We start from the raw sequence: 20,315 nt of genomic DNA on the forward strand, positions 1-20,315 counted from the left end.
TTTATTACCAGAAAAGCTCACTTTACTATGAATAAACTGTTTATCCATACTAACAATATCGAAATGGACTCGATCTGGCTTCCAGAAAAACCAAATCCCACCAGCCCGGCTAGTAGCCTCCGATCTAACACAATTCCAGTTCTTAAACTTTTTAACCACCTCATCTGATTTAACTCCACTAATCTTAGTTTCCATTAAAACAAAAGAAAAAGGATTAAACTGTTTAATTAAATCTTTAACATGGATATAGGTAGTCTTGCTAGCCGCTCCTCTAACATTCCAAACCAACAACTCCATAGAAAGGAGAAAAACTGACCCCACCCACTACCCTAAACCATTAGTGTTTTATTTTTCAGAAACAACATAAATTTTACATTTTTTTAAATTAATAAAGATATCATGCATTAGTATAACCCATTATTCTAGTTAATATTTGGAATTCAACCTTATGTTAGAAATAAAGTAATGCATTTGAAACAAAGTAATCATAGCCTTTATTTTAATTAATTCAATTTAATGTTAAAAATTCGAAATATTATTAAACTTTTCTTTTTTTGATAATTTTTTTTTGTTAAATTTAAAGATATTATTATTATTATACATTAATATAACCCTAAATGTGAATGACTACCATATCATTATCATTGCACCAGGAGACAGAATATGGCGGGAAATCAAGGATGAACTTATTTTAGAGGGGGAAAACAAAACCCCATTCTCTTATTTTCACATATTCCTTCTTCAACCTCCTTCCTTTCGTTTCTCAAATATTGATCCAGAAAAAAGGGGGAAATTAATCCCCAAATGGAAACCCTAGGTATCCTTGATGAAATTCAAGCTATCGTCTCTGATAAACTGGAAGTGGTAAGCTTCTCGTTTTATTCCCTCTCTTGTGTGTTATCTTTTTCTTGCTTTAAGTTTCACATATTTCTGGTTTGAACTCATAAAATTGTTCTGTTATTTTCTTTTATTTATCTTGCTAATTTTGGGTAGTTTTAGTAAATCTGTTATCTAATTGAAATAATTTGCTTCTAAATTATTGAATTTATCCATGACTTCTCGGAATTTACTCTCACCAATATGGGCTTAGCTTTTAGTTTACTCCTAAGTGGCTGAGTCTTCATAATGAAATTGTTATTTTTTTTTTTTTGTCTTTTTGTTTCATGATAAAGCTATTTCGATTTTTCTGAGGTGGTATAGGGAGGAATGATTTTTGGAGAGCCTCGAATTTTTTTATAATAATGTCAGAGGGCGAGCCTTGGCGCAACGGTAAAAACGTTGTTGTCGTGTGACCAGAGGTCACGGGTTCGAGTCTTAGGAGCGGCCTCTTGCCAATTAAATTGGCAAGGGAAGGCTTGCCCCCAATACACCCTTGTGGTGGGACCCCTCCCCGGACCCTCGCTCAGCGGGGACGCGTAATGCGACCGGGCCGCCCTTTTTTTTTTTTTTTAATGTCAGATTACGTAAGAAAGGATTTCCCCCAATTAAAGCGATTTAGAACATCATTTCTACAATTTATGTTGCAAAATATATAGATGAATCCAGTTTTCTTAGTAGAAATCAGAACTATGATAATTGATCTGACTGAATTAGGCCATCAAGGGTTTAGCTCTGCTCTGTGGCATTCTACTTACATTGCGTAGAGTTTCTGCTGAGTATTCTCTCACTAAAATTTGTGATTTCTTTTTGTGGACATAAAGGGTGCTTCTTTGCTTTTAACTTGTCAATTTACTAGGACTTCCACCATTTGAAATTGATATATGGTTCTGTAAGCTACATATAAACACATCGGACGGATGAGTTAAAAGGAGATCAAGGGTGACCCTTAGCTTTAAATTCAAACATTTTCTGTCTTGCATGTTGAAGGTCAGCTTAACAGATTTTATTGATAGACCCTGATGAAACTCATGCTGATACTGACATTTTTTTTATCTCTTTGTTTCTGGAAAATGATAGAAGTTATGATTAAAATGATCTTACCTTTTGTAAAACTGTTGTAATGCATCATGTGGGGCTTTTGGATAGATTCTTCCAGATTCACATAGATAATTCATAATTTTGATATAAACATGGTTCGGTTCAGTTAAGAAGTTGCTGCACAAGTTTCAACTATCAATGAGAGTTTCTGTATGCCTCTTGTCAATTAATATTTTGTGGTCATGTTTATGTGGACTTTCTTTGCAAGCTAGAAGTAAAAGCGGCAAGTATTGTTGTAAACTTTGATGGTAAGCTACATAACTTTTCAGGTTTCATACAAGTGGCTGAGTCGCAAATTTTTGGTGTCATCTAATGTTGCTAAAAGGTAGTTTTCTGCTCATGATTATGCTGATGGTGCCTCTTCTTGTCCTTGTATAATTCTATTCCAACAAAAGGTTGTTCTGTCCATAGGTTGCTTCAGGAGTTTGTTGACAAACATAGAACTGGTCTACAAGTAGTTTATGCTCTGTCCGGGTGGTTGAAAAACAATCCCCAATGTTACCATATAAAGCTTGTTTCTGATTCCAAGCTTGAAGGTTAGATCTGATTATAATTTCATATGCTTTTACAATGAAATGTGATTATAATTGGAAATGCTGGTGCAAAGAGAGGGAGAGAAGATTTCCAAGACCACTATCAACTATACCAGCTAGCTCATCTTATCCTTAAGATCGCATGGTTTCATTATCTTTTGCTGGTTTTCAAGAACAAATTTGTTAAATTTGTATGTTGTGTAGCATCACATGGCAAGCACTTTCTGTCTTTCTTTCTTTTTTCCTTTCTTTCTTGTCATGTTTAATTCTCACTCATGTTTTTCCTCTTCGTCCATCCTCACTGTGTCTCTCCAGGTCAGCTGGATGGGGCTGGATCTGAGGGTTAGAAACATCATTGCCATGAGTCTATCATAGAAACAATTTCCTGATGCACAAAAAATGTATAATTGACAGGATCATAGATACCTTTCCTTTTAAAGCAATTAGCATCACAAGCTCTTTTTCCTTAATTCAGGCTAAAGAAAATTGGTGAACTTGTGCCAAAATATTCTCAATGTGCAAATGTTGATACTCCTGGAGTTTGCTGAATATGATTGTCTATAATATGAGTTGATTTTGGTCTACTTTCTTACACATTTATATGCATGAACTATCGGTGTTGTTATAGACACCTGAACTATTGCATGTATTTTCATCAAAAGAGTTTTGGGCAAAGCTATAATTTTCTTATGATGACTGGTTGGTTATTTTATAGTGCCGTTTAATTCTTGTAATTTGTTACTGAAACAAGAAAATTCAGTTGACATGGAGTCGTGAAATTTTTCCAGAAGCAAAACAAGAATTTGATGGCAATTGCTCGGTTCATGTCTATAGTGTGCAAGTTGCAATTCCATATGATCCAGCTGCCCTTTGGAATGGTGAATTTGTACAAGCAGAAGAACTCTTCAAGCAGCCATCAGTTGTCCAAAATTGCTTGAGAGATAACAGGTATGTTACATCTCTCCACTCCATAATGTGTTTCTTTCACCGTAGGCCTTCTGTATTGATCTTCCAGTTACTAAAATAGCAACATTTGTCATTGGCATTCATTTAAAAGTAGCTTGTCTGGTTCAAGCTGCAAAAATTAACTAATATGATTCATCTTTTGTCAGAGAAATCTGTAGATGTTATTATGATGTGTTGTCCAGCTGCTTGATTTGCTTTGTAATTATTAACCAAATGACATCGTGATTTCTTCATAAACAACTAAAGTAGAGAAAGTTCAGTTATGAAGAATTTATGAGGTGTGACTATTTGCTAATTTGCTCTTCACCATGATATTAATAAAAAGAGAATTTCAACCCTAAAATGTTCTCTAGTTTTAAAAAAATCTAGAAAAGTGTTGTGAAAATTGTATAAAAAGGGCGGCCCGGTCGCATTACGCGTCCCCGCTGAGCGAGGGTCCGGGGAGGGGTCCCACCACAAGGGTGTATTGGGGGCAAGCCTTCCCTTGCCAATTTTGAAAATTGTATATTAATAAAAAAAATTAAAGTTGAATAAATCTGAGCAACTACTATGGATAGATTAGTAATTTTCAGAAGTGTTGCAAGTGTTATATGTTCAAGTATCGATAGACTTCATAAGGAGGTATCAATCATCATTTTCTCTTTACTGCTTCTTGCTTCTAGCTCGGTTCTTTCTTCTCCTCTTTGACCTGAGAGACCATTAATGTTCATGAGGTATAGTCTGAACCATGGGTTCCCATGTTGTCTCCAGGTTGCAACGAACTGGAAGCCATGGTCTCAAGTCTTGATAAAGGGGTAAAAAAGAGAATTTCCCATCTTGAAAGACAATATTTATTTTTCAAGGAGGGAGTAAAATGGCTATTTATATGGTCTTCAAATTCTTAATTATCATCTTAGGGTTGCAGCACAAGCCTTTCTTTATTTTATTTTATCATATCTTTGCATTTTGCGAAAAATGGTGTACTTTTACTTTTCCTCGGTTTATTTAAATACTTGTGCTTCCAAGAAAGCACGCATCTTTTTCAGGTAAAATAGTATGTGTGCTCCTTTCAACTATAGGGAATTTGTTAATGATGCCTATTTTTTTTTAAATCAGGTTCTGTGGAATTAGTAACTCCTTTGTTCAGCGTAAAATTGATGGTACTCCTGTCAGCAATGCAACTTCACAGCCCAAAAATGTTGGAACACCTGGGCCATCCAGCAGTAAGTCTGCTAATGAAAATATTAAAAAGGATCAGAAAATTAAAGATGAAAAATCAGGCCCAGTGGTTCTGCAACCTACAAATTTATTAAAAGATGTAAAACCTGAAAGTCATGGAACAGGAGTTGATAATGAGGCCTCCAAGACCCCTGCAGACAGGGAAAAAGGCTCTCTCATGCCTGTTAATGGAAAGAAGGATCAGAAAAATAAAAGTTCCATGGGGAACGGAGGAGGTTCTTTGGCAAATTTATGGGGTCGTGCATCAACAAAGTCAAAACTCACCTCTTCTCCTGCAGAGAAATCAAATCCCAGTGGTTTGTTTTCATCTTTTTTTTTTTTGCGCATTACTATAGTTGTTTGCATGTATCTGAGACAAACTTCTAATGGAAAGTTCATAACTTATTCTTGGCTTTTTTGTTTCTTTGTTGGTGTTTTATATATATAAATATTAGCATCCAGTGCAGAAGCTCAAATTTGTGCTGTTGAAACAATAGAGGGTCAGAGTAGTGATGATGAGGCTCAGGGTGTCAATTTCAAGAGACTCTCTAATGGTGAAGGTGGTAGAAAAAGGAGGGTGGTACTTGATTACTCAGATGATGAGTATGAGGATGTGGTCAGCCTCGCATCCCCTAATGATCCAAAGAGGAAAATGAGTAAATCTTCATCTTCTGAAAAACTCGATATCAATGAGCATACAGAAAATATATGGAAAGTCAAGGAAGAGAAGTCAACTGATGGAGCATCTAATCAAGCATCAAACAAAAAATCTTCAGTTGCTAACATTAGTAGTAACTTTGAAAACTCCTCTAAACAGAACTTGCATGACCAGATTACTAGAGGGGATGTTAAAGCAGATACAGCTGCTAAAGCTGCTCCAGTTTCACCAAAAAGGAGAAAAGTATTGAAAACCCGCATTGATGATCGTGGACGGGAAGGTACAACCATGCTTAAACTCTTTTCGTAACTTCTAGGAAGGTCCTGATATAGTTGATGCAGTTTGGATTCCCTTTTTTTTTGTTCTCATTTATTGGTATTTATTTGACTATTATATAGTCCATGGTTTCATTTCTATTTATCGCACCATCATATCTTTTGTCATGTAAACTAGTAGTCTATATTAGGTACTCCTATTAAAGTTAGAAGGAAGCGTTTTCTTGGTAGTTCAACATTAGAATGATTAATTGATGCTACATATTTGTGCATTTGGGGAGATTATCCTAGAACTCGCTCATTCTGAGAAAATGAACTGAAGTTTCTAATGATGAAACCCTCTTTGGTATACTATGTTTGACCATTGCATGATATATTTATTTTCCCTGCTTCAGTAAATGAGGTAGTATGGGAGGGAGAGGAGACAGAAACAAAGAAAGCTGACAGCAGTACGACGAAAGCTGACAGCAGTACGACGAAAGCTGACAGCAGTACGACGAAAGCTGACAGCATTACGACGAAGGAAGCAGCCAGTAATTCTGTGAAGAAATCTGAAAACAACGCTGTTACTAACAGGTTAGAATTAATACAAGCAGCATAAAAAAAACAACTCTTGCTTGAAGTAGATAAGAAGTTAAAGCTTTTTTCGGGACTAAGGCTTTGTTGTTGTTGTTGTATTAGGCTAACTAACAATTATAGGATAAATACAACAAATTAAGCTTTTAAACTTTATTGAGAAGAGTGATGCAGAAGCTCGCTCTGTTATTTTGCATATATATAATAATGTCTGGCGTCTTCCACAGTTTTACTGAACACTTGTAATGTGCAAAAACTTAGAAGATGCCACTTGCAATTTAGATTGTATTTATGTTATGTATGTATATCTATAATTGGTGAAAAGGCTAGAGAATCGTAATCATAATGTATGGCTATAGATTCTGTGTGAATCTTTATATGGTTTTTAGTTTGTAGTCTACTGAGTAAGCAGTTGAATATGGTTTGAAAATTTCAGGGCAGCTGCTACGAAGAAATCTCCGGCATTAGGAAATACAGCTCCAGCTAATGCAGGAGGCAAAGGGAACAAAAAGGGAGCAAGCAAGGATCCTAAACAAGGCAATATTATGTCCTTCTTCAAGAAGAAGGTTTGAAGAGATACCTCTAGAAAATTGGAAAGTATTATGTTTTCTTCTATTTTTTGGTCCTTCGCGATTTGGTGGTTGAGCATTCACCTGTTTGTTTGTTTGTTTTAGCTTCTCTGTTAATGGAAATCAATATTATCTTTCAGTTCACCAATTACCCCACTCATCTCATAGCAAAAATATCAGCACACTATTTATTTATTGATCTGCCACATGGCCGAGTGAGACATCTAATTGGTTCAATTTGAATTGTCTGGAAGTTGCCTTGTATATTATATCCAAAAATGGACAATCAAACCCATTTCTTGATTCAATAGAAGCTCAATAAAGTCCCAAATAAGAAGAGATGCATTACACATGTAAGAAAGGGCTCCGATCATGGCTCGGATGTAATGAGTGAGATATTTATATGAAAACATACGGTATCTGTTAAATAGTGTCCATTATTGTGCTATTGGTAAGTGAATCTTTATAGAAGTGAAGGCTAATTCTTCTCAACTACTGTATTTGCCAAATCTATATATACTTAAAAAATTTAAGCCATATAAACACATGCTTTAAGCATTTTATGATCGACCTAGAATTTAATTTTATCCTCTATTTAGAGCTTAGCAATGTGTGTCCCCTCCACGTATTCTTTTTAGAGTTCAAGCTTAATGTTTTTATTTCATATCAATTTTTGTTCTTATTTAATGTAAAGTTTTGTCAAATAAAAGTTAATTTCTCATTGTTACACAATAAATCAATGTAAGCATAACTAAGGCTTCTATGATAGTTAGATGTGTTTGCTTCTTACAGGAGTAATTATGGGCGAATTTTCTATATATATTTTTAATGATCTTGAGTTTAATATAGACTCTTAATCTACATGGTATTCCATTTTTCTTTATATTTTCGTGGTCTATAACATGGTATTAGAGTTTTGTTTCGACTTCTGTTTTGGATTTTTGGATTGACATTTCAGAATTTGTTTTATACTTTGTGATCAAAAAATTTAGGTTTATGGTGTATTTTTTGAGCTATTTCTTTCAACATTACCGTCTGCCTTGTGAGCATATTATTTGGACCTAGGGTTTCAAGTCTTAGTTCTCTTTCCATTGCAGAAGTTAATGTAATAAATGTAAACATGACTAAGACTGCTATGCCAGCTAGATATTTGCCAATACAGTCTCTATGTTTACTTAATTATTGGAATTATATAAGAAGAATCATGTATATATATATCCATTTGTAATAATCTTGAGTTTGATATACTCATGTAGATTTATATCGTATCTCATGAATTTTTCTCATTTTCATGGTCCATAATACTTATCTAAACTAAAGTTGAATTCATCAAAATGTTTATATTGAGGATAAAATTGATCGAGTAAATACAAGGGGAGTTAATATCCCCAAATATGTTGAAGGCCTATTTTAAAAAAAAAAAAACATTTTTAAAATACTGAGTATCAGAAACGAGGTTTAAGTTGAATTGTAATGGCAACTTAACTCGTATCAGTAATTTCTTTATAGAATGGAGGCTGAATACATGCTACATGCGGTATCTTTCAACTGTGCAAAGCCATGAATAAAAGAAAAAGAATAATGTATAGCATTTGGTCCAGTTTCAGGCTAAAAAGGTCCTGATCCAAGAATATAATATGATCACAGAAGTAACACCACCAGTAATACTATTTAGTTCAACAATCAACCTCCAGTCTGGGGGGTATGAAAAGTAAGATCCTTTCACTAATCCGAACAATTGTTCAGTTGACAACAGAATTTTACAGTTGAATAGGGAAAAAAAAAAAAAAGTGACCCATCTTTTTAAAAGGTATTATAGCAAATAATATACACGATTTACATTTCAATATGTTGCCAACTGTTTCTCCTGCTTTCAAGTTTCCCGGATTATGTTGGTTGGCTCACTCATTACATATTTCGGCAACTCATATTTTGCACCTGTAACAATACGAAAATCTCATCAACAACCAAAGCAGGAAAAGATGTATGATATGGAATGCTCATTGCAGCATAATGTTAGTGAAGTGTGTCTCAGAAGTCCTGGATTCTAAAGGTCAAAAGTAACTACCCAGAAAACTAGACAATCCTCAGGGATATAACTTGGAAAATCATATCTAACAATTTAGCAGCTATTAAGAATTAGACAGGGATCAACTACCTCTTTCATCATAGCATATTGTCAAATCAGCACTTTGAACAATGACGCCAGCACTATCCACAATAGCTTGCGCAAGCGACAGATCAGCTTCAGCAGCAGCTCGAAGAGCATCCCAAATCTCTGGCACACAAGCAATTTTTATTTGTAATGCACAAACAAATGCATAGAAAAGTACAAAAGTATATCATCCACAATGTTAAGAAAGCAAACCACTAGCTATAAATAGGAAGTCTCAAGTCTCCTTTATCTTTGTTTCACATGAAATCTGGCCATTAAACTGATTGATGAGAAATGAACCTATATGCTTATTTGTTCAGCACAAATTGAAGTAATCATATCATTTCCTTACAAATTGTAACATATGATATGAAAACTGCTAGAGAATTCTAAAATGAGTTTTATTAAGTACACTATCTTTTAGGCCTGAAGTGTCATCCACTCACATTTAGACAATGAAAACATAGAAAACACGGAGGAAACAGCAAGTGAAAGAGGATTAACAAGACAGAGAGTACCAAATTATTAGCAAAATCTGCTAATTTTCAAGGAACTTGTTCCAGTATGATAATCTCTTAGAATTGAATGTCTATATTTAATTATATAATGACTCCATACATCTACACACATCAACCTGAGGGGACGCACAAAAATGAAAAAACTAATGCAGAGAGAGATAGTAAAATAACCAATAATGTTAAAGTGAAACCTAGACAAAAGAGATGGAAGCAATGTTTTCTAGGAAAAATCTACAACAAAGCAGTTCCCATCCCGTTACTTACCCTTGTATATTTTGAGGTTAGCCAAGAGTCTCTTATACGTCCAGGTCTGTCATCCAAGTGCCAAATGCAACTTAAACCACCAACTAGCATTCATGGCATCAAAGACTTCACTTTCAATGTATTTACACTCTCTAATCATTCAACTATTCAACTTATATACTGCTAACCTCATTGTTTGAAGCAGTAAATGCTCTGAACATATACTCAACTGTTTTTTTTTTTAATAATTTGTCAGTCAAATACCAATTCAAAAAAAATGTGGTGCATCCATCCCATAAAACATACAACAAGATTGCCACTTTGATCCCTACATATGTACAATCAGTCAGAGCAACAATACTTGATTTTCACTACCCATCCACTTCTTGCAGCCTGAACTACACTTGTAATAATATTATGCAAAATTACTTCTTCTCTCATTCTCATCCTAAAACAATGACATTTACAGGAAAAAGTTAAAAATAGGAACAGACATGCACTTGTATCAGATAATTTAGGCTTTTGGAATTCCGTTCTATAAGACAAGATTAAAATCACCATTAAGTAATCACTAGTAATGATCAGCATATTCCTTAGCCAACAACCCTGAATAATTACAAGAATTCCAGTTTCCAGTATACTATGAAAGGCCAATTTTATAAACTAAAATCTACATTCTTCTGGACTTTCATTTATAGATACTCTAATGGACATGAAATTTTTTAATACAATTTTTTTTTTTTTCTAAAAAAAAAAAATTGCGCACAATGCGCTTACATTAAAGAAGAAAGAAAAATCCCCACCCCACCCGGATGTGATTCGAACCCATGATCTCCCTAGTCATAGGTATGCTCTCGACCACTAGGCTAAGAGCTTCACCACGATTTTTTTAATACAAATTGGCCACAAGGAAATTATCATTTCCTTCTGAACTTGCAGTCACATTACTGCAAAGACTTTACAGTCTTACCCGACGAAGGACTATCCTCGTCCTCCTTCCCATGATTGATAAAATTATGGTGGACCAAAATGGTTGGAATTAACCATCAGTAGTACCACTTCATCATGCTGTTTGTTGAAGCTTGCTGCATAGGCATTTTGAGATCAATTATATATTTAGGAAACTTCCAATTGGCAGAAATTTTAAGCAGGGGTAGAAAAATAATTATGCCACTGGGAACAAAAGCAAGCAATAGATAACCTACCACATGACTATTGCTGAAAGCAAAACCTTAAAACTAGATGTGCCTCTATGGTCCAGTCACCAATATTCAATTGTCCCATCTACTATTTTTCCTCGCATTGAATAAAAAATAATCTTGGGGCTAGTAAATAAAGATCCAAAAGTGAACCATCAATAATAAATACTGCAGAAAAAGGTACTGAAAAGAAGCTCCAGATATGCATTTGCACTTATGTTTTCCAATTTGCGCTAGGTATGCATTGCATCCTAGAAGACATTCTTTTGGTATTTTGCACGACTTCATATAATTTCAATAAGATAAAATTATGTCCAACACTTATTATAATTTGGCTGAGGGGGTAATTAATAGTAGAGAAGTCTGAAAAATAAAATTTCAAGTAGTACCCCACAAAGCCTACTAATATCATGCTGAACTGCACTAATGCTGTTTTATTGTTAATGTCGCTTGTCAAATCATTTACTAACTTCAACGTTTATCAGTTTTTCTTTCAGATAACTTCATAATCACAACCATTATTTCTCTTCATACAATCTCAAAAGCTCTAACGGAGAACAACGAACTGCAAGCTCTTTCCATATATGCTGACTTCCACTAGTCAAACAAGGACTCCAAGTCAACTATGCTCATATTCTCCTAAATGCCATCGATTTGTAGTACTCCAACATAATTTTTAACCAGTATCACCATTCTTATTGACATTTTCTTCGGATTCTTTATCTCAGACTAATCTTTATAATTTTTCAGGTTTTTGCCCTAATATAAGCAAAAACTGAAGTGCTCCAATGACTCAATGCTCTGTGGTTTCAATCCCATTATTCAACTTCTGGTGACCATTGACTATAAGCCCGAAATACAAAACGTGCAAAGGAACATCAACTAAAAGACTAATAGATCTATTAAATTACAGTAATATCCAGTGGTAATCCTTTCACTTCTGGGTATATTACTCTATTTTCGTTTCCATCTCAACCACCTTTTTCCTCCTTTACTTTGATACAATATGCAAATTCAATTTAATCTTTGCACCAGCAGTGCTACTTTGGCATTGGATTCACCAGCTGCACCATGCCACTGAAAGCTGCCAAAAGAAGCAGCACAAAGCTCTGAAAATTTAAGACGGGATCCACCCTGTCGTTCATAAAAAGGGACTTAAAGTAATATAACGAGGTGCATATTTGCATTTGGGAAGACCTCAAGTAGCATTTCTGTTGAATATGCAAAAACTGCCCGTCTATTAATAGTAGTTATTCAACTGAAGATTTCACAGTATTTGTCCTGGCAGGTTTTAGAAAGATTCCAAAGCATCTATAAGTGGCAATAAGAAAGCTTTCATACCGGGGATCATGCAAGATTTTTAGCCCTAGAGAGTACAAACAATACAAAATAGTTTGCAATTTATCTATTTATGTTCTATCCAAAATACTCAGTGAAGCTAACGATTTTACTGACAAAAAATCGAACATAATATGGCAATACAATCTATGATTTTCTATTTTGAAGGGTTTCCATATATTTTGGACCTGCATTTCTTTGTATAATTGAGACAAACAGTTTTCTGCGAATTTGCACTTCAATATCAGTTATCCTCAGCTTTTCATTAGGTAAGGAAATTTTTCACTTTTGGCAAGGGTTATCTCTTATTCTTAATCATTAATAAAAAAAATCATGCTCATATTATAACAATAGGCTACACAAGATACAACATTCTAGTAGAATTCAGAGATTATTAAAAAAGAACTGCAGCAGAACACTACCTTTCCTTCCACCATAATGAGGAGCAGTATCCCAAAACTCATCACGCAACTGTGTGAGCTGAGACTTGGTTATAGGCTGAGGATGCTTCCATGGTTTTGGCTTCCGGATCTTCTTCACAGTCCCTGCAATAATTTAGTCAATTACCTTGTTGGATTCAAAATAATATTACAGTACTGTCAAAAATTACTGACAATAAAAATGCAAACAAAAGTTTTTCATAGGACGGCTATTTAATTTCAGAAGTTGGCAAATGGAAATGAAACATGCCATCATATATAAATAAATATGTCCTATTTGCTGCTCAATTTTTATGAAATTTCCGTCCAATCCCATTTACTGAGTCATGTAAACTTCAGAAAAAGAGGATATATACCATAGAATTAAATATAATAAACAAAGTAAACAGATAATTGATGTTTGATGTTTGTTTTAGAGCATCCACAACCATTGTGACTTATGTAAGGTAAGTAACAAAGTCTAGTAACATTCCATTAGAATGCATTAATTTTTCAAAATTTTCAGGGGTCAAAAAAAATATATTAATTAACAATAGGTATCAAAACTGTAATTTGCCAGGATCAAAACCGTAATTTGCCTTATCTATAAAGCAGAAATTTGAAGGGAAATGACAGCGCCTAACACGTCAAATCTGGCGCGTGCACTCCACGCACCGGATCTGGCGCATCAGCGCTGTCCGTGACCCTCAAATTTCAACTCTTTGGATTTTAGGGAATTTGGTATTCTATGTTACTTAAATCTATAACAAACATCTTTTGGTAATAACCACAATAGTGTTTCAGAGAAGACCATAATACGAGACGACAAATACACTGGGTAATTGGGACTGAATCTGACCGCAACTTCTGGGTCGATGAATGGCTTTGTCCGACGGTTGCAGATAGAATGGAGATTCCAAATGCAGAGAGAAAGATGCTTACAGACAAGGTACAACTATTTTTATTGAACTCAAACTGGCAGGAATTACCTATCCCGGAATCGGTGGCCGTGGATGTCCGAAATGTCAAGCTTTCCCCTGATATTGAGGATTTTTGTTGCTGGAAACCAACTCTAAACAGCAGATTCTCCGTCAAAAGTGCTTATGATGTTATTAGAGATAAGGGTCAGCGTCAGAATTGGGTTTCTTTTATTTGGGGCGATTTTATTCCGCCATCTCGTTCGCTTATCAGCTGGAAGGCTTTACACGGTAAATTGACGACGGAAGATGCTCTCTCCACGCGTGGTTGGTCGTAAGTTTCCAAATGTAGTCTTTGTGGTGGGGATTCGGAATCTCTAAATCATCTTTTGGTTACTTGTCAGTTTGCTAAATGTGTTTGGAAGGCTCTCGATGACGTCTTTCTCACTTATCTTGGATCACCTCAATCTGTATCGGAATTCTTTCAGAAAGCGGCTGATCTGCATTTTAGTCCACAAATAAGGCATCTTTGGCAAAGTGCAGTATTCATGCAGTTTGGGCTATTTGGAGGTCTCGCAATGGTCATATTTTCAATGCTATTTCATCAAATATCTCGTTTACGCTCCAGTTAATTTGGAAAGGGATCCGCGACGTTGAATTCTTTAAAAAAGGGACAATTACTTCCTCTCGTGATAATTTGATACTAACGAAGTTTGGTATTGCAGGTAGACCCGGCCCTCATTCGACTCATTTCCTGCTGCAATGGCGCCCCCCGCCACTTGGGTGGACTAAAGTTAATACCGACGGATCGGTTTTTGCAACGGCTGCTGGAATCGGTGGAGTATTCTGCAATTCTCGAGGTTTCCCGCGGGGGTGCTTCGCTGGGCGGATTCACACGGACAGTCCTCTTTTTGCAGAAATCTCGGCGGTCATAAGTGCTATTCGCCAGGCTCATTCTCGCGAGTGGTTTCCGCTCTGTCGAATCTGATTCGCTTCAAACTGTACAGCTTTTGAGGCAACGAGAGCGGGAAGTTCCTTGGCAGCTCATGGGTGACTGGCTTTCTTGTCTTGAGGTTCTTCGCTGTAATCAGGTTCACATCTCGCACATCTTCCGTGAAGGAAATACTGTAGCTGATTGTCTATCTCGTTCTGGAGCTTCTAGGTCCGGGGATCATTGGTGGCCAAGTTATCCTAGCTTCTGCGCTCCACATGTGTTCAAAGACTTTAATAGGACTTATTACAAATGGTATTTATAGCTGATTCATGTTGGGGACATGTTGTCCATCATTTGTCTTTATTCTTTATTCTTTCATTATTTGTTACTCTTTATTTTTTTCTTTTTAATAAAAATTTTGGGGCTGGTTGTTGAGTGGCTTGTGCCAACCTAGTTGGGATGGGTTGCTCGTCTTCCAGTTTCAAACTCTTACTCAAAAAACCACAATAGTGGTTTCTAACAACCACATGTAGGATTGTAACAACAAAAAACCTCCCACTAGAGTTGGTCTTAGATGGAGAAATCATATAAGCTTCAAGAAAAAAGAAAGATTTAAACACAAACACAGAAAGAAAGATACTGAAATATATCAGAACTTCTGAAACTTAAAAAGTAAACCTAACATATACCTTTTATACTCTAATTACATAAAAAGGTTAAACAGATAAAGCTCATAATAACTGCACGAGGGGATGTAAACTAATTGGTAAATTTAATCATAGGCAGAAGTTAAGTTTGGTTCTTACTATTGAACCAAAAAGGTAACTAGAGTCTAAAGTTGTTTCATTTAGGGGTGGTTTGGGGTGGTTTTCTATACATAGTATACACTACTTGGTAGTTTAATTACCATTAAAGCTTTGGACTAGTTATATCAAATCTGCAAATTTTTTTGCATAATATTAGGCTTACTATATGATGCGAAAATTCTTCTACCAATTAGTTTTGGCTGGAAATTGGCGTAGTTGACAATTTATCTTTTTTTTTTTTCTTTTCTTTTTACCAGTTTAGGCAATTTTACTGGCATTTTTAGTTTGCAATAGATATGACTCACATTGAAAGTGCCACAAAAAGATGAGTTTCAAAGATTGTTTGGAGAAAAATTTTCTCTTTCCTCTTAAGAAACAGATAATGCAATTTCCTAACCAAAGGCATTAGAACTTCAAACTCCAATAGTTCATCTCCTAAGTTCTGCCATGCGTATCTGAGATTCCTTAACAGAAAATGACCATTTCAGCCCAAACTTTACCCTTCTCCGATCTTGGAATTGTAATGAAAAAGGAACTATCAATTACAAGCCAAGAATCACTAGATAAAGATCCTAAAAATTCTTGAACTAATTAAAACGCACATTTAGTGGTCACACAAACAACATTCAAGATCACTTGTGCTCAGTTTTACGTCTATTTTTCTTCCCATAAAAAGCATCATTGTAATGTTAACTTAAACAAAGAAAGCACAATGACAAAGGCATTCATTCAGAGATTTGTAGGAAACCAATCAGAAGGGAACACTATTTCAGAAAGAAAGAATCAAAAGAGAAGAAAGAAAAATTGAGTGAACTCACCGTCTCCTTTTGCCGGTGAGGATCCAATACAACCCATTCCGGCAACTGAAGAAGCAGCAAATAGCAAGTTGGATGAGCAGAGAGCGAAAGAAAGAAAGCAATTCTAGAGAGAAAGAAGCTTCCTTCGAATTGAGAAAGGGCAAGTCAAATTCAACTTCTCTCTCTACTTTCTACACAGAAACTCATTACTATTCTTTTTTTTCTTTCTATAAAGAGTCCTGTAGTTAACTTTCCAAAATAAATAAATGTGAAAATTACAAATCTGAATCAAATGGAGTCTTATTTACCTATTTAATTCATTTACTCAACCTATTTGTATGAATTTTCCATAATACCCTCAATATTTACGGCACGACTATCTCCCTCCTGTCTGATTTCGCAGATTCGATCATATGCGAAGCCTGGATGTGTTTTTAACAAAATTCGCTAAGTGGTATAAAACAAAAAATGTCAAACAACAACGGATTCTAACATTTAAATCATAACATTATCAAAATTTACAATAAGATTGCCACAATAAACTCCTAACAAATCACTTCAAAGTGAACTTGACTAATCTGGACGGAAATTTCTCCCTCTACATGAAGTCCAAACTTTTCGGAATGAGAAATGGAAGTTCAGACTTTTTAGGATGGACGTGTCCCATGGTGCACATCAAGATTGACACAATCTCTCCTAACCAATCATTTCAAAGTGAATGTGTCAATCTTGAGGAAAGTTAATCCCTATATAGGAAGGAAAGTCATCTCCCTTGTAGACGCCGCCTTCCAGAAAGGGATGTTATGTATTCAACCACCTTCAGAAAAAATTAATCGTGTTAGGCAAGAAAAAGAACGATTTGGCTTCGCGAAACGAGGATTAACGAAGCATGCGAATGTAAATGTGCAAGGAAGATGATGATTTTACTTAGCGAATCGATGGTTTCGCGAAGTCTGAAACGTGACGATCTACTTAGCGAATCGATGCTTTCGCGAAGTCTGCGAGTTTCTCATGAACTTTTCTACTCGCAGACTTCACGAAATAATCAATTCGCTAAGCAGATCGTCACGTTTCAGGCCCTTTCTCATCGCAGATATTCGTGAAATCATCGACTATGCGAAGTGATTTCATGGAAAACGCATAGAAAACAGTAGATACTTACATTTTTCGCGCCTTTCACCCTTAAAAGTGACAATAACAATATGATAAAATGATGAAAATAACGTAGAATAACCATTTCTTTGATGGTAATAAGAAGAAATAAACAAAGTAACGAGCAGGAACAGGAAGATAAAAAGCCATGGTTTCGTTTTCTAGGATTAGGAAGATGAAGAATCAAGAGATGAAGAGAGGAAGAAGAGAAATACATTGTGATTTGGAGAAATGGTACAGATTTCGTGCAATTTAAAGGAAGATAAGAAGATCAAAAGTTTGGGAACCATTAATGGAAAGCCAACCGTTTCGCGTAACCAATGAGAAAAGAGGTGTGACCGTTCGTGTTAGGAAGAAGTGGAAAGGTTAGGAGTATTATGGAAAAGTCATACAAAAATAGTCTAGATATATAATAGGTTGAATAAATGGGTTAAATATATAAATGAGCCTTCTATTTGATCCAGTTTTATAATTTCCTCTAAATAAATCTATCAAAAGAACAATTTTGAATTCTTTCTATGGGAACAATTTTAGATTTTTAAATAATAATAATAAATGTGACGAATCTTTCATAATAATAATAATATTATTATATTCAAAAAAATAATAATAATACTAAAAAATCTCTAATCACATGAGGTTATTCCTCGTTGTACTTTTTTTTTTATTCGCCTAATGAAATTACAAGTAATTTTCTCAAATAATAATACATTTTTATTCCTAATAATATAAAATATGTCTTTCAAAAAAGTAATAATAATAAAATATGATAATAGGACAACACTACCAGTATCGAATTAGAAAATACAAATTGAGGTTAATTTGAATAAAAGTGGCATCAAATCTCGAATTAATTTATGCAACATACTTTAAGTAAAAATGGAAAATTAAATCCATATACCAAAAAATAGAATAGAGTATTCATTTTTATATATATAAAAATACTAATAATAAAGTATGTAGATAACAAGATAATTGAGGATGATTGCTCAATTATTAAAAATAGAAAACAAGTGAAGTTTTGGAGAGGAAATAAAAGGGCAGTTAGGTGTCACAATCCTTTTGGTAAATAATTATTTAATCATCAAAGTTTGGCAAGATATACTAATCACTCCTTATACTTTTAAAAAACTAATTAAAAAATTCTTAAATTTTTAATTAGTCACACAAATAGTTTCTTCATCAATTTTCTACGCAATTCAGTTCGTACAAAAGTGTCATAAAAGGTTAGAATTCTCTTTGTAAAACAGTTCGTACAAAGGTGTCATAAAAGGTAACAATCTCTGCTGGAAACATTTTCATAAGAAACCAACTGCTAATCACAGATAAAAATCATAATCGATAGTGATAATGCGTTTGAAAATTATTTAGCATTTGTATATAAAAAAAATTTGATGAAAAGCAATTGTATAAATTTTATATATTGATTATGTATATTGATTTCCTTGTTAGGGTTATAAATTAATTATATATATACTAACTATAAGAGTTATCTTCCTTTCTATCAGGATTGTACAATATAAATTATAATACTTCGAAAATGATGGATTAATATTGTATATAACTAACAACTCCCTGCAACCCCTCTAAGGTGAAATGGCTGCTTAAGCTTGTAATTTGTGTCTTGAGAATTATCAATGCAAATGCAGTAGACTTCTCTCCTCTATTAGCTTTCTTCTTCCTTCTTCCCTTCTCTATTTCTCTTCTTCGGGTTTCATCAATAACATGTGGTATAAGAGCAACTGATCATCACCTAATCCATGCGTCCCGCCATATCCAAACCTAGTTCCGATGATAGAAACGCGAGATCACGAGCTTCAGAAAATTGAGGACAACATTAAATCAATATGGGAGCAGGTTTTATAGAGCTTATGGCCAGACAACAGGGCACCATTGTTGAAGAACTTAAAACCTTCATTTCCACCATGAATATTAATGGCTCGTCATCATCTCATCTCAAAACCAACTCCTACGGAAGTGGAAGTAACGGAAGTCTCATCCATACCTCAAATTGATCTTCAAAAACTACCATCTCACCTGACAACATCTGATCATTCGCTTTTATCTCTTTTGGTAACACCGTTAATTCGTATGGTAACCCAATACTATAGGCGATCGATATCATGTCCAAATCTTTATGGTCGATTATCGACCAAGCCTCCTCTAGCCGCTTAGACCCCGGTGCTTTAACTCCCACCAGATTATACCTCGTACCATCAAACCCATACGCTTTATCCCTATGCGGCCACACCTTCTTCTGCATTTGCTCATAAAGATCTACGAAAGTCAACCCGTTGCTCATAAGATCGAGAGGAACCTTCACTATCACCTCAAGGATGCCCGACCTTGCAATAGTGACCAGATGAGCAACTAAAGGCTCATGTCTCACTACCGATGCTTTGTGCACATGCAGCTTCTTAACAACCGAAACACCATCATCTCCACCTACCCATGCCTCACCCGTTTTTCATTTTCTCTACCACACACGACTCATATCTACCAATGTAGAATCCCACAATTTCACTTTGATAAGACTTACCATCTGAGACGACTTTCCTCCTTGGACATACTAAGTTACGGGACAACTCCCACTCTCCCCCCCTAAGCAAAAGCAAAAAAAATAAAAGGACCTCTTAAAATTTAAAGAAACAAGCATTAGAAGCACTAACCTCTATGCTCACACCTTTTTCACACGACTGACACAATCACTTTCAGCATCCCGAACTATGCCACCAACTCTAACACACATTGGCACGAGCTAGGGAAAGATGAGCTTTAGTAGCAAAAAGTGGGAAATCTATGAACAAAGAAAGCAAAAACTTTTTTCAAAGGTTTCTACAAATTCAAAAAAGAAAGCCTTTTATAGAAGAAAATAGGAAGGCCAAACGACTACAAGGCGTGATAGCCAAAAAAATTGACACATGTCACTCATACAACCACCAAACCATCAACACACAATTAATGCTTGTCAAATCCTGATTATGCTAAAAAACCAATGAGAAACCCTTCAGGATTCTAGACAGCCAACATCTACTCATTGAGGCTCCCCTCCAACGCAGTTCAAAAATAGGTCAGACCTATGCAAG

At 35.1% G+C, this 20,315-nt stretch overlaps 2 protein-coding genes across 4 annotated transcripts; one reads left to right on the top strand and one right to left on the bottom strand.

Annotated features, from left to right (window-relative positions):
* The first annotated feature begins 633 nt into the window (after positions 1 to 633).
* LOC136218757 (uncharacterized) lies at positions 634 to 6,899 on the top strand. 3 transcript variants are annotated; one of them, XM_066005845.1, is made up of 9 exons: positions 634 to 864; positions 2,247 to 2,302; positions 2,389 to 2,513; positions 3,299 to 3,458; positions 4,572 to 4,678; positions 4,799 to 4,990; positions 5,129 to 5,611; positions 6,002 to 6,182; positions 6,619 to 6,899. In XM_066005845.1, the coding sequence occupies exons 1-9, from the start codon at positions 805 to 807 to the stop codon at positions 6,752 to 6,754; spliced, it is 1,500 nt and encodes a 499-aa protein (XP_065861917.1). In that variant the 5' UTR covers positions 634 to 804; the 3' UTR covers positions 6,755 to 6,899. The 3 variants fall into 3 exon arrangements, with proteins under 3 accessions (XP_065861917.1, XP_065861915.1, XP_065861916.1); XM_066005843.1 differs by having other exon boundaries at positions 4,572 to 4,990; XM_066005844.1 differs by having other exon boundaries at positions 4,572 to 4,990; positions 5,141 to 5,611.
* A 1,417-nt stretch (positions 6,900 to 8,316) lies between these two features.
* On the bottom strand, positions 8,317 to 16,291 carry LOC136218758 (uncharacterized). Its single transcript, XM_066005846.1, has 4 exons — positions 16,099 to 16,291; positions 12,627 to 12,749; positions 8,910 to 9,029; positions 8,317 to 8,689 (listed from the first exon to the last, which is right to left on the bottom strand). The coding sequence occupies exons 1-4, from the start codon at positions 16,133 to 16,135 to the stop codon at positions 8,625 to 8,627; spliced, it is 345 nt and encodes a 114-aa protein (XP_065861918.1). The 5' UTR covers positions 16,136 to 16,291; the 3' UTR covers positions 8,317 to 8,624.
* Between the last annotated feature and the right edge of the window lie 4,024 nt (positions 16,292 to 20,315).

The sequence above is a fragment of the Euphorbia lathyris genome, chromosome 2 (genome assembly GCF_963576675.1).
Source record: "Euphorbia lathyris chromosome 2, ddEupLath1.1, whole genome shotgun sequence".
In the NCBI taxonomy this organism is placed as follows: Eukaryota; Viridiplantae; Streptophyta; class Magnoliopsida; order Malpighiales; family Euphorbiaceae; genus Euphorbia; species Euphorbia lathyris.

What these genes read in the sequence shown, in the direction of transcription:
- LOC136218757 (XM_066005843.1), top strand. Translation starts at nt 805, where the DNA reads ATGGAAACCCTAGGTATCCTTGATGAAATTCAAGCTATCGTCTCTGAT. An exon ending in TTCTGATTCCAAGCTTGAAG is followed by an intron (nt 2,514 to 3,298) that starts GTTAGATCTGAT and finishes AAATTTTTCCAG; the next exon opens with AAGCAAAACAAGAATTTGAT. An exon ending in AGAGAAATCAAATCCCAGTG is followed by an intron (nt 4,991 to 5,128) that starts GTTTGTTTTCAT and finishes TATAAATATTAG; the next exon opens with CATCCAGTGCAGAAGCTCAA.
- LOC136218758 (XM_066005846.1), bottom strand. Translation starts at nt 16,135, where the DNA reads ATGGGTTGTATTGGATCCTCACCGGCAAAAGGAGACG. An exon ending in CTCACCGGCAAAAGGAGACG is followed by an intron (nt 12,750 to 16,098) that starts GTGAGTTCACTC and finishes AAATTATTGCAG; the next exon opens with GGACTGTGAAGAAGATCCGG. An exon ending in AATATGCTATGATGAAAGAG is followed by an intron (nt 8,690 to 8,909) that starts GTAGTTGATCCC and finishes GTATTGTTACAG; the next exon opens with GTGCAAAATATGAGTTGCCG.